This window comes from Mytilus trossulus, chromosome 6 (assembly GCF_036588685.1).
Source record: "Mytilus trossulus isolate FHL-02 chromosome 6, PNRI_Mtr1.1.1.hap1, whole genome shotgun sequence".
Lineage (NCBI taxonomy): Eukaryota > Metazoa > Mollusca > Bivalvia > Mytilida > Mytilidae > Mytilus > Mytilus trossulus.
Window position 1 is genome coordinate 7,422,548 of NC_086378.1, and position 14,634 is coordinate 7,437,181.

At 31.5% G+C, this 14,634-nt stretch overlaps 2 protein-coding genes across 4 annotated transcripts in view; one reads left to right on the forward strand and one right to left on the reverse strand.

The window, feature by feature from the left end:
- The window catches only part of LOC134720685 (G-protein coupled receptor daf-37-like), a 39,258-nt gene extending 25,895 nt beyond the window's left edge, over window positions 1-13,363 (reverse strand). The window contains exon 1 of the mRNA XM_063583114.1: window positions 13,250-13,363. Coding sequence (XP_063439184.1) covers window positions 13,250-13,279 — 30 coding nt within the window. The 5' untranslated portion in view covers window positions 13,280-13,363. The remainder of the gene's footprint in view (window positions 1-13,249) is intronic.
- The window catches only part of LOC134720684 (ATP-dependent DNA helicase Q4-like), a 185,455-nt gene that overhangs the window by 146,423 nt on the left and 24,398 nt on the right, over window positions 1-14,634 (forward strand). The window lies entirely within an intron of this gene.

Below are 14,634 nucleotides of genomic sequence, written 5' to 3' on the forward strand. Positions count from 1 at the left end.
ATGTGTTGTAGAAAGTGAAATAACAAAAATAACTCCGAGAAAAATTCAAAACGGAAAGTCAATAATCAAATGAGCTCACTACACACCAAACGAATGGGTAACAACTGTAATATTCTTGTCTTAAGTACAGGCATTTTCTTATGAAGAAAATTATGAATTTAACTTGATGCTAGCTAGACCTCTCACATGTATAACAGTAGCGTAAAATTTCATTATATTGACACAATGTGTGAACAAAACTGACAGACATATAAAGTTGAGATGCCAAAATAGGGGTACATCATATAGTTTTTTTAATCACTATAAATGCAAACAGATATGTCAACAAAGAAACAAAAAGGTATATAGACAAAAAGCTCATTATCTAACAGGGAAAGACAAGAATACAAAAATAATACGATAGCACAATAGCAGTAAATTAAGAGTCAGTTATAAATATGATACACTGTCGGAGATAAATTGCATCAATTTTAATGATCAATATTTACATGTTTTTTTGACTTTTTGGATGCGTATTTCGGCTATATATGTCTTTTCAGTGGATTACCAGGCCAAATAATATCATAAAGTAAATAATTTACAAAGGCAAAGTGGATATTGGACACGTTATAATGCAGCACATTATAGTATTTATGTTGTCTATTTGTCTTTTTCTAGTAATGTTGTTGCTCCAGCCTTTCAGCCATGTGTTCGCCCTCGTTCAATCCTTAGCTGAAATATTTGTTTCGTATGTACTAGACTATTTAAAGAACAGAATTTCAATAAAGAAAGTGAAACTAGGGTGATCTATTTCGTTGACTGATTTGATTTAAAAGATATTTTTTAAACTGGTAAAAATTGATAATAATTGACATATGTTTTAATTTATAACATGAAATCAAACATTCCTAGAAATTTCATTTTACAATTGCGTGTGCTCGGGGTATATTTATATTTATGTTTGTTTATATCGGGTTATATGACCATCGTCAGTCTTCGAAGTCATCTCGATGGTTAATAAGATGTCGCAAGACGAATACACAAACAAATGCTGCTAAATATTAACGAGAGCATGCGTTGTAAATTGTTTATATTAAACTTTTTTTGTTATTTGGATATACCTGTTGGTAGATGATAACTTGATTGAAATCGTGAACACAAATTTGACGACTAATGCCCGTGTAAGATATCCGTTATAGAACACCTAGGTAAATTAACATGATAATATTTTTATATGTATATCTCTCTTATACAGTTCTCTTCTTTGGTCTGCTATTTTGCAGATTAAATTTGTATTCTGATTACCTGCCTACAATAATAGATAGTGTTTCCACAGGTTGACATTTTGGATATTATTATTATTTCCTATACGTCCGTCTGTTCGTCCATAAATGTTAAAGTTAGCATTTTGACTTATATTTTGTGGCGTATTCACCATGGAAATGGGATAAGGTTGGTTCAGGCTTGGGAATATATGTGAGAGAAAATAACCCGCTCTTATGCACTGATTCTTTATAAAGTCTTTTTTCTAAACAAAGGCGTGTTACGGTGATAGATGGTGATATTCAATTTTATTGGTGTGTTTTTACGATTGAACTAGAGATCTAAAATGATGAAAATGAGAGTAGTTTCGATCTTATTTTATCTTTCAACCTTTCAATATTGGCGTGTCCTTAGTCTATCGCATTGTATATCCTTTCGATATGGTTATCTTAAGAAAGTTATTAAAAAAAGTAACTACAAATTTCACCAAATATATAGTAAATATATACATATACAACCGTTATGTAAAACATCGAAGAAGCTCTCCGGTTCAATGTTTACGTGTTCATCATTATGACGTTTTTATACGTCCGGGACGGGACGTATTATGGTTTACCGTTGTCCGTCCGTCCGTCCGTCGTCCACACTTCGGACAATTACTCAAAAACACTTTCAACAATTTCCATGAAACTTAAGTGAATTGTTTATATCTATTGACGTAAGCTCCTTTTCGTTTTGTTTTTTTTAATTTCAGATTTTAAGTTTTGGATTTATGGGGCTTTATTCATAAAAAAGGGGGGGTTTTCAACACTTCGGACAATAACTCAAAAAGGCTTTCACCAATGTCCACAAAACTTTGAGGAATTGTTTATATCTATTAATGTAAGCTCCCTTTCGTTTTGTTTTTTTTATTTCAGATTTTAAGTTTTAGATTTATGGGGCTTTATTCATAAAAAAGGGGAATTTTTAACACTTCGGACAGTAATTCAAAAAGGCTTTCACCAATGTCGGTGAATTGTTTATATCTATTGATGTAAGCTCCCTTTCAATTTTTATAAATTTCAGATTTTAAGTTTTGGATTTATGGGGCTTTATTCATAAAAAAAGGGGGATTTTTAACACTTCGGACAATATCTCAAAAAGGCTTTAACCAATTTCCATGAAACTTTGGTGAATTGTTTATATCTATTGATGTAACAAATAATACTCAATAAAATCTGTCGAAAACATAAAATTTGTAAAATCTTTTGTTCAATTTAAAACATTAAATTCCTTAATTATGATCTTCGATTGCATCAGTTGAAATAGATATCAAGTTTAAAATCAAAGGTGAAATAATCACTTGGTAACTTGGATTTTATCTGAATATTTCACGAAAATTAGAGGCAAAGTTAAAATCTCAAATTCCTAAAAAGACATACAAACTCAAGATGTGTCTCCATTGAATTGGAACCTACCTGAATGGTTTCCCATTAATGATTGATTGACGAACTTGATTATTTGTGTGATATCATTAATCATGATTTTTCATTAACATTTACGCTAAGGATTAACCATCTTTTTAAGGAAAAATGTGCATTATTTTGTATTGCTCTTTAAGATTTTGAAAGCTATTTAAATGACTGATAATTCAATGGTATCCATATTTTGGTTAATTCAGTATCCATTGAAATCCATATATAATTTTTTTTAAATGCTGAACAAGGTGTCCTTTCCTTTTGGATCAAAACGAGAAATGCAGTTGATAGATTTGAAAATACAAAAATATAGTATTAAAACACCGTGTAAAAAAGACCAAGGTTTGATAAAGGACATATGACATCATTCATATAACTGAGACAGCTAATGGGCACCACATCGCAATCGACAAATGGCAGATTCACATACAGTTCATGAAGCTCGTCATCGACCTAATAGTTTAAAAGTTGTAAACAAAATTAACATACGCATTGCAAAATTTGCCATTAATAACACATAATTTTCAAAAAAACAGAAATACAACAAGGCATATAACAATAACTACCGATAATGTTCCAGATTTTGAACTCGCGCGTGGAAATTATTTCTTATAAATCTTCGCTTTTTCCATTCTAAATCTCGATCCATTGATTTTTCAAACGTATAAATTAAAACAGAAAAGAAGCAGTTTAAAAATCACAAAATAATAGACTAGACCACATGAAATAAGCAGCTTAAAAATCACAAAATAATAGACTAGACCACATGAAATAAGCAGTTACTAAAATTCTAAATATTAAACCTCCGGACATGAAATCTTACCATTGTACAATTAACAATAGTCGCTTCAGTTTAATTGGTTAAACACCTACTCAGAAAAGTTTAAGTTAATTCTCAAACATTTGGACAATTTGACCATAGTCTGTACTGACTAGTTACGATTTTAGAAATGAATGCCTTTCATATTTTTGAATTAATTCAAACTATAAATTAGTTATTTGATTTTCATCCCATATAAGTGAGACGCGTTGATTGGACTCACCATCATAAATACTTATAACATGCACAAACACAGGCTAATAACATATTAAATCAGATAGATTTGTCTTTTGCAGCCTTTCTTGGTTATCATTTTTTATACGACCGCAAATTTTGAAAATATATTCGTCGTATATTGCTATCGTTGGCGTCGTCGTCGTCGTCGTCCTCGTCCGAATACTTTTAGTTTTCGCACTCTAACTTTAGTAAAAGTGAATAGAAATCTATGAAATTTTAACACAAGGTTTATGACCATAAAACGAAGGTTGGTATTGATTTTGGGAGTTTTGGTCCCAACATTTTAGGAATTAGGGGCCAAAAAGGGCCCAAATAAGCATTTTCTTGCTTTTCGCACTATAACTTTAGTTTAAGTTAATAGAAATCTATGAAATTTTGACACAAGGTTGATGACCACAAAAGAAAGGTTGGGATTGATTTTGGGAGTTTTGGTTCCAACAGTTTAGGAATTAGGGGCCAAAAAAGGGCCCAAATAAGCATTATTCTTGGTTTTCGCACTATAACTTTAGTTTAAGTTAATAGAAATCTATGAAATTTTGACACAAGGTTGATGACCACAAAAGAAAGGTTGGGATTGATTTTGGGAGTTTTGGTTCCAACAGTTTAGGAATTAGGGGCCAAAAAAGGGCCCAAATAAGCATTATTCATGGTTTTCGCACAATAACTTTAGTTTAAGTTAATAGAAATCAATGAAATTTAAATATAATGTTTATGACCACAAAAGGAAGATTGGTATTGATTTTGGGAGTTAAGGTCCCAACAGTTTAGGAATTAGGGGCCAAAAAGGGACCCAAATAAGCATTTTTCTTGGTTTTCGCACCATAACGTTAGTATAAGTAAATAGAAATCTATGAAATTTAAACACAAGGGTAATGACCATAAAAGGAAGGTTGGTATTGATTTTGGGAGTTTTGGTCCCAACAGTTTAGGAGAAAGGGGTCCAAAATTAAACTTTGTTTGATTTCATCAAAATTGAATAATTGGGGTTCTTTAATATGCCGAATCTAACTGTGTATGTAGATTCTTCAATTTTAGTCCCGTTTTCAAATTGGTCTACATTAAGGTCCAAAGGGTCCAAAATTAAACTTAGTTTGATTTTGACAAAAAATGAATCGGTTGGGTTCTTTGTTATGTTGAATCTAAAAATGTACTTAGATTCTTGATTATTGGCCCAGTTTTCAAGTTGGTCCAAATCTGGGTCCAAAATTAAACTTTTTTGATTTCATTAAAATTGAATAAATGGGGTTCTTTGATATGCCAAATCTAACTGTGTATGTAGATTCTTCATTTTTGGTCCCGTTTTCAAATTGGCCTACATTAAGGTCCAAAGGGTCCAAAATTAAACTAAGTTTGATTTTATCAAAAATTAAATTCTTGGGCTTCTTTGATATGCTGAATCTAAACATGTACTTAGATTTTTGATTATGGGCCCAGTTTTCAAGTTGGTCCAAATCAGGATCTGAAATTATTATATTAAGTATTGTGCAATAGCAAGTCTTTTCAATTGCACAGTATTGTGCAATGGCAAGAAATATCTAATTTCACAATATTGTGAAATAGCAATTTTTTTTTTAATTAGAGTTATCTTTCTTTGTCCAAAATAGTAAGCAAGAAATATCTTATTGCAAGAAATTTTTTTAATTGGAGTTCTCTTTCTTTGTCCAGAATCAGCTTAAATCTTTGTTATATACAATATACAATGTATATTCACTTTTTACTACCAACTGATAAATTTAAATAATCTTTACCATTCAGTGATAACAAGCAGTTTTTTTACATCTTAATATTTTATGATGTATTTAAATGAGTAGTTATTGTTGCAAACTCCATTTGAATATTTTAATTGAGATTAGTTTTGGAATAAGGGAAAGGGGGATGTGATTAATAAATAAAAAGAAAATTTCTTCAAACATTTTTTTGAGAGGATTAATATTGAACAGCATAGTGAATTGCTCTAAGAGAAAACAAAAATTTTAAGTTCATTAGAACACATTCATTCTGTGTCAGAAACCTATGCTGTGTCAACTATTTAATCACAATCCAATTTTAGAGCTGAATCCAGCTTGAATGTTGTGTCCATACTTGCCCCAACCGTTCAGGGTTCAACCTCTGCGGTCGTATAAAGCTACGCCCTGCGAAGCATCTGGTTTACAATTTGTTTGAGCTATAAATGTTCCATATTGAGAATATCCAGAAAAGTACGTCAAAATTTGCCAATAAAGTTGGCTTTTCTTTATTTTGAACCAAATGGGAAATAAAGAACGTCTCAGCTTTTCAAACTGAAGGCTTATTAATTGATAGTTTTCGTGAACCTATGTATTCCCTGCATCCATTGAGACATGTCTGCATGTTGTTTAATGGCAGTTGTATGCATTTGTTTGATAGCTTGACCGATAAAACATACTGAATATGTTTTTGAATTGTTGCACTTTCAATTATTTTTTACCATTAAGTTCAATCATTAATACGAACAACCTTTATAAAAGCGTGACGTTAAAATCCATTCTTAAACAAAGTAAATGTCAATTGCTTAGAAGAGAGTATATTTTGATAGATCCTTGGTAAGGAGGAAAACTTTCATTGCATTTGATGTTCATGGTATGCACATAGCATGACAAAGAATCTGATAATTGATTGAAACTTTTCAAATATTTTTAGACGCGACTTTCTTGAACTAGGATAAACTTATAATTTGTATAATATTGCCTTCCCATTCCTCTTAGTGATGAAAAGGTAGGTAGGGATTTAACGCCTTGGCCATCAATATAAGTCACTTGCTAGAGACAATCAAACAAGGTAAGGGCACAAAAAGCGTTAACAAAATTTAAAATGATTTTTGTCATAAAACCTTTCGTGTAGATTGCTTTTTGTGGAGACATGGCGATGTTACATTCCGTCGTTGTCGTTGGAGGCGGTGATGTCCACCAATATTCACTCAGTGGTTTAAGTTTTTCAAATTAAATAACTTTCTACAAGTTACATGTATTTCTACCAAACATGGACAGAAGCTTGTTAATTATCATGAGACAGTATCCAGAACTTAATTTTGCAACACAAATCCTATTTATCCATATTTTACGTATACACGGAGCCAGTTAACATTAATTACATTCGCTCTGTGGATTTTTTTTTTTTAAATAACTTTCTAAAACTATCCTGAGTTTGTACCAGACTTGGACAGAAGCTTGCTTATGGTCAAAAGCTAGTACATTTGAAGGATTATTTCCTGTTTTTCTATGTGTTTTATTAATGGACTTAGTTTGTCTTCCAGTTGACATTACATACAGTCTGCAGTTAAAGTGTTTAAAATATTTATCAAATTCTATTACCATCCTGGATTTTTATCAAACTTGGACAGAAGCTTTATTTAATAAAAAGAAAGTATCCAGAGGGGAATGTTTCCCCCAGTTTTGTTTCGCCTGCGACTTACATCAAAAGTAGGCGAGACACAGTGTTCCACAGAATCCTTCCGGAGCACCTGAGTTCACCCCTAGTTTTTGGTGGGGTTCGTGTTGTTTATTCTTTAGTTTTCTATGTTGTGTCGTGTGTACTATTGTTTTTCTGTTTGTCTTTTTCATTTTTAGCCATGGCGTTGTCAGTTTGTTTTAGATTTACGAGTTTGACTGTCCCTTTGGTATCTTTCGTCCCTCTTTTATTGTAGATAGGTGGAAAACATCAAGCAATCTAACTTTTGGCCTACACAATCAAGAATCAGAAAAGACCATGGTACGTTGATACATGAAATTCATAGTTTATGGATTTAGTAATTAGTTTTACTTTGATTCTGTACACCAGTGACATAAACCCTTAGCAATGTTTGGTCTGTACTTTAAAGCAGCCTTGGTTATTTTATGTTTTTACGAAAAAATGTTTTATGCAATAAATATTCCTTATTTAGGTTATTCCAAAAATATACATCGAACATATTGAATTGATGGCTGTTTAATTAATATATTTTGTAAATCTAATCTGTAAATCTATTGAGAGATGTCCGCGAGTTCTTTAATGAAAGGTTTATATTTGTTTGATAGCTTGACTAATTATACTTTGTTAAAGCATTTATTTTCATAATTACACTTTCAATTATTTTCAACTATAAAGTTCTGTTTTAGTACCAACAATCTTCATTTATGTGTGACATGAAGATTCAGTCTCAAATAACGTAAATGTCAATTGCTTAGAAGACAGATTTTGTTATGTATAATGTATAATTCCGAGGTGAAAGTGTTTCATTATATTTATTTACATTGCATGTTATATCATGTGTATATACTTGATGATAACATGGAAAATAATCATGTGATTGATTGAAGCTTTTCCAATATTTTGTTGACACGCCTTACTTAAAAAATAAAAAGGCTTATTATAAGAGACCATACGTCTAGTGTTTATTGGTCCTAGGAATTTAAAACATAAAGATTTTTTTTCAAATCGTGTTCAATTTTTTAAAGTAAAGATGGTTAGTATGACTGTCCCTTTGGTATCTTTCGTCCCTCTTTTAGTACCAAAATACAAGTAATTGAAACAGTAGATGACAGTATCAAATATTAGAAACTTAACTAACATTTGAAAAGAAAACAAACAAAATTGTGAAAACAATTTATGAAACAGTAACATGCAAAGTAGCGCGAAAAAGGAAACAATGGTTATTAAATGTACAAGGCTTATAATATAAACACTTAAATGAAGCTGTGGATTAAATTGCTAGATGTAACAGTCAAATATTTGAAATATTTCAGAAAAAATACATTATATGTATAACAGACCGATAAGAAATATTAAAGAGTAGAAGCAAATTTCATTATTAAAATAAGGAACCAATAGTTCACTTTTCGTCCCTTTCAGTTGTTTCAGGGATATGGACACAACTGCATATTTCCTGTCGGTTCTGATTTAAATCTTCAAATGAATTTACACTAAAACCAATTATTTTCTTTTAATTTCTGATAAGTTTTAATTAAATAAATCATATGATATCAGATTTATAATCAAGTCTGCGTAAATAAAAAGCGTAATATTTCACTGTTCACTTTAAAAAGTAAAATAAAAAACAAATACTGGACTTGGAGAAAAATCAATTCGGAAGGTTCATAATCACATGGCAAAATCAAATAACAAAACACATCATAAACGAATAGACAAGAACTGTCATATTCCTAACTTGGTACATGCATTTTCAAATGTTGAAGATGGTGGATTGAACCTGGTTCTATAGCGCTAAGCGTCTCGCTTGTACGACAGTCGCATCAAATTTGATAATAATTATAACGATGCGTGAACAAAACAAACAGACACAATAGGTAAAATTGTGACAAATAAACGTAAAAAGCCTTAATTCGGTAGGTCACATTCATGAAAAGGGAACGGGATTGTAGTCTCGACATAAGGAACGTATCCGATATCATCTTTATAACAGATATTCCGTAACAGTCATTCGACTGGGGATGGCGTCCGTACAATTAACGAAGTGATGGTTTCAGCTTCCCAACGCTTCACTATTGGGATGCTGAAATCTAATCTTTTGTCGTAAAATTTTGTTTTCAACCGACCCCCATAGTCAATATAGATATAAATCCTTATCAAGTGGCAAAATCGAGAGTTCAAACACATTAGACGAAGGGATACCAACTGTCATATTCCAGACTTTGTACAGGCATTTTCAAATGTAGAAAATGGTGGATTGAACCTGGTTTTATAGCGCTTACCCTCTCATTAAATTAAATGGATATTTTAACACATATTCTTGTTTCTGATTATTACAAGCGTGATGAAAAGGTAATCATGTCCGATTCCATTGGGAACGTTTACTGACAGGTTTTGGTGACACTACGTTAGGCCGTGCTTAGTTGTAAATAACAACAGCAACTAGCCATCATATAAATCACTTATTGCTATTCGTCCATGTTCATATTATAAATGAAAGATTAGCGACAACTGTGTATCATCCAGCTTGTAATCGTCTGCGTGAATGATAATTTTGTAATCATGCGTCCGCCATTTTAAAGTAAAACCAAATGTGAGCCTTTATAATTATATGCCGCCAAAACAAATTCCAATCCTGTTATCTATGATGCGTTTATTTAAAGCTAATTTGGGTATGTATGCAATCGGCGGATAATACTTGTTCAAGTTTAAAAAAAAAAAGTAAATTAAACTGCTTGAAACAATGAAGTGTTTAGAAATAATTGAATCAAAATATGGTAATGTTTAAAATATCAATTCGTTTTTTAAAATAGGCTATCGATCTCTGGTCCTTTCTTATTTTTAATGTGTTTTGATAACATTTATTTCTCTTTCAAATCGTGAAAGCTGTGATTGAGATTATTATATAAAGCAAACAATGTTTTGGTGATCATTCTGACATGCTCTTAAGATAGGAAATTGTGTAGTCGGAAGTACCGCGAATGACGTTAATTACAGTAGTAGTTTACCGGTGTTTATGTCTCGTAAATCGATATGGAAGAGTCAAATCTAGTAAAAACAAACAAGTTGGGAATCGCATGATCTCCAAAAAAAAAGAGTAAGCCTTTTTTTAAAATAATTATGAGATGTGCAAGCAACTGTTTTTTAGCGGAATAATGACAAAACTGACTTCAACTTTATAAAAATGCTGTTCTGTCCTTGTGCTGTCATTTTTAGCTCACCATGCCCAAAGGGCCAAGTGAGCTTTTCCAATCACTTTGCGTCCGGCGTCCGTCGTCGTCCGTCGTCGTTGTTAACTTTTGCAAAAATCTTCTCCTCTGAAACTCCTGGGCCAAATTGAACCAAACTTGACCACAATCATTATTGGGGTATCTAGTTTAAAAAATGTGTGGCGTGACCAAGATGGCCGCCACGGCTAAAAATAGAACATAGGGGTAACATGCAGTTTTTGGCTTATAACTCAAAAACCAAAGCATATAGAGGAAATCTGACATGAAGAAAAATGTTTATCAGGTCAAGATCTATCTGCCCTGAAATTTTCAGATGAATTGGTCAACCCGTTGAAGGGTTGCTGCCCCTGAATTGGCAATTTTGAGGAAATTTTGCTGTTTTTGGTTATTATCTTGAATATTATTATAGATAGATATAAACTGTAAACAGCAATCATGTTCAGCAAAGTAAGATTTACAAATAAGTCAACATGACCGAAATGGTCAGTTGACTTGTTAAGGAGTTATTGTCCTTTAAAGTCAATTTTTAACCATTTTTCTTAAATTAAAGTAATCTTTTACAAAAATCTTCTCCTCTGAAACTACGAGGCCAAATTAATCCAAACTTGGCCACAATCATCTTTGGGGAATCTTGTTTAAAAAATGTGTGGCATGACCCGGTCAACCAACCAAGATGGCCGCCACTGCTAAAAATAGACATGGGGGTAAAATGCAGTTTTTGGCTTATAACTCAAAAACCAAAGCAATTAGAGCAAATCTGACATGGGGTTTATATATTTTTTAGGTCAAGATCTATCTGCCCTGCAATTTTCAGACGAATCGGACAACCCGTTGTTGGGTTGCTGCCCCTGAATTTGTAATTTTGAGGAAATTTTGCTGTTTTTGGTTATTATCTTGAATATTATTATAGTTAGAGATAAACTGTAAACAGCAATTATGTTCAGCAAAGTAAGATTTACAAATAAGTCAACATGACTGAAATGGTCAGTTGACCCCTTTAGGAGTTATTGCCCTTTATAGTCAATTTTTAACAATTTTTCGTAAATCTTAGTTATCTTTTACAAAAATCTTCTCCTCTGAAACTACTGGCCCAAATTCAATCAAACTTGGCCACAATTATTATTGGGGTATCTTGTTTAGAAAATGTGACCGGTGACCCGGTCCACCAATCAAGATGGCAGCCACGGCCAAAAATAGAACATAGGAGTAAAATAGTTTTTGGCTTATAACTAAAAAATCAAAGCATTTAGAGCTTATTTGACAGGAGTATAATTGTTTATCAGATCAAGATCTATCTGCCCTGAAATTTTCATACGAATTAGACAACCCTTTGTTGGGTTGCTGCCCCTGAATTAGTAATTTTAAGGAAATTTTGCTGTTTTTGGTTATTATCTTGAATATTATTATAGATAGAGATAAACTGTAAACAGCAATTATGTTCAGCAAAGTAAGATTTACAAATAAGTCAACATGACCGAAATGGTCAATTGACCCCCTAAGGAGTAATTGTCCTTTATAGTCAATTTTTAACAATTTTCATAAAATTTGTAAATTTTTATTAACATTTTCCACTGAAACTACTGGGCCAAGTTCATTATAGATAGAGATAAATGTAAGCAGAAAGACTGTTTAGTAAAGTAAGATTTACAAACACATCACCATCACCAAAACTCAATTTTGTCATGAATCCATCTGCTTCCTTTGTTTAATATTCACATAGACCAAGTTGAGCGACACAGGCTCTTTAGAGCCTCTAGTTAGAAACTGTTGTCAAACACAAAGTAATTATATTTGGATAAAAGCACCCTATGGCGTATTGAACGCTTAACAGTTGTTAAGTGAAAAAAGTTAAAATCAAAATGTATAAAGCAGTTCTATAGACAATAGTTGTTGACAGAACTGTGTTTGCTATGTACAGAACAATAAATTGGCTGCTATTTGTATTTAATTTAACAATTTCCACAGGCATTATCATCATTTTCCGCCTAGTTAAAGAAATCGGGACTCCTTTACTGATTGACTATTCAATATCAGTTTTTAGTATGAAGAATAGTTGACATTAACAACACAAAAATTTAGAAATGTAGTATGATTTCCAATAAGAAAATCATTATTTTCTATTGATAATGCTTTATATTTTTAGTAGAATAATATCTAGAATTGTAAGGGGACTTACTATGTCTCCTGTATATCCCTGTCTATACATTGACGTGTTACCAAAATCTTTTACAACTGTATTGCAAGGAAATTACTGAATAAAAGTGTTTACATGTAAAGATGTGCAAGTCAGAATGGCTGTCTGACATCACTCACAGAACTTTGATTTTTCGATAGAATATTATATATAAATTGATATGAGATGTCGACATTATGCATGCATGTGGCACTTATTTGAAACAGAGAAATAATGCCGATCTCATATATATATATAAAAACTTCTCCAATACCAAACCAAATCAAATGCTAGCATTTCATTTTTAGTAAGCCTAATACATATATAAAGAATTTTGTGTGAAATTAAATTTTTAAAGATGAATATTTGAATAAATAGTTGTACTTATTGACTCATATTTTGGAATTCTCTAACATACAAAAAGTCAATCAAAGTAATTTTTTATTTAAATACTGAAACTAAAACAAAAGCTATTGTGTCCTTTTTGTAAGCCACTGATACGGCATTCTGTGCTAATTATATTTAACATGATGAATAATTAATAAATAGTTATTTTAATCGATTCATATTGTGGCATTCTCTTACTTTCGAAAAGTTAATTTAAGTATTTTACCGTTTCCACTATTGAAAACATGTGAAAAAGAATCGTACAAAAAGAATTACATACCTTGAACTTGATGAAATCTTCGGGTAACATGTCCACTATATGTATGGTTAATGTTCGAAAATTCAATGCTGAAATAATTTTTAGAAACTGCTGTATGTTGTAGATTATAATCAAATAATTTCCTCTAAATCTTTTAACTATATCATGTCCTGCATAGATGAGAGTTAAAAATGGTGTGTTAATTATGCCTAAACTAATTAGTAGTATTAATACGCACCAACTTGAATGTAATGAGGTTTAGAAAATTCTGTTTAGTAATTAACGTTTTTAAAAGTTCACAATTAAACCCTTTATTGCTGTTCACTTTTTATTTTCCATTTGCGACATGTCTAAATCTGCACATAAAATCTGATTTACAACATTATACGCATGTGATTGGTTTTAAAGTTTGTTCCTGGTAGTTTCTGGTTCGTTAAACAATGCTATTTTGAATTCCTAGACTTTATATTGCATTGAAACTTTCTATATACGAGAACGTTTAAATACTGGTTTAGATTCATAAAAATCAAATCCCATATTACATCGCTGGACCGTTAATTAAATCAATTCAGTATGTCATCAACAAAAGCATATAAATTTTGTATGATAAATCACTAGTCAAGGTTATAAAAGGTTTTATGAGGAGATCTAAGTAAAATATGAATAAAACATGACGTTCTGTTATTTGTGTATAACTTCTTTGAAATAAAGGAGGTATATTCAAATCTTTCTCTTATTGGTGGCAATAATTTTAGCATCACGATTGCAAGTTCTAACTGATATTTTGTGGTAATCATCCCGTTTGGGGAATTCTCGAGAGAAAATCTCCATTAGTTTTTATTACAAACGTTATGTCTCCAATTATCGACCAAAAGAAGGAAGATAAGGAGACTAACATATCATAAACAAGAACGATGAACTAGCTGTTTTATTGTTTGCTAATTTTGCGCTTGGACTCACAATTTATTCACCTAATTTCAAATTCACTTAAGTTATGTTCCTGAAATATTTTATCACGTGAAAACATATGACGCCGTGTTTTTGCAACTGTACAATTTCAAGAAAACATATTTCTTTTCCTATAATTGTTTTTAACTATTTTGGTTGACGGCTTTTTTCCAAGCTCTGTGCTAGGTTTACATGGGAATGGTTTGTACTAGTATTCCTGAGATCATATCATCGAAACAGACTCGATCATTGGTTCCTATAAAAATAAAAATAAAGGAACAACCAAAAAATACTAATAAAATTGAGAATAAAGTGTCAAAGAGACAACAACCCGGCCATAGAACAGACAACAGCCGAAGGCCACTTAATCTGAATGAATGTTTTTTTTGTGATTAGTTGTGTATCTAACAGGATGTTGTATGTAAAATATTAACCTATAATGATTGTTCTTTTTTAAA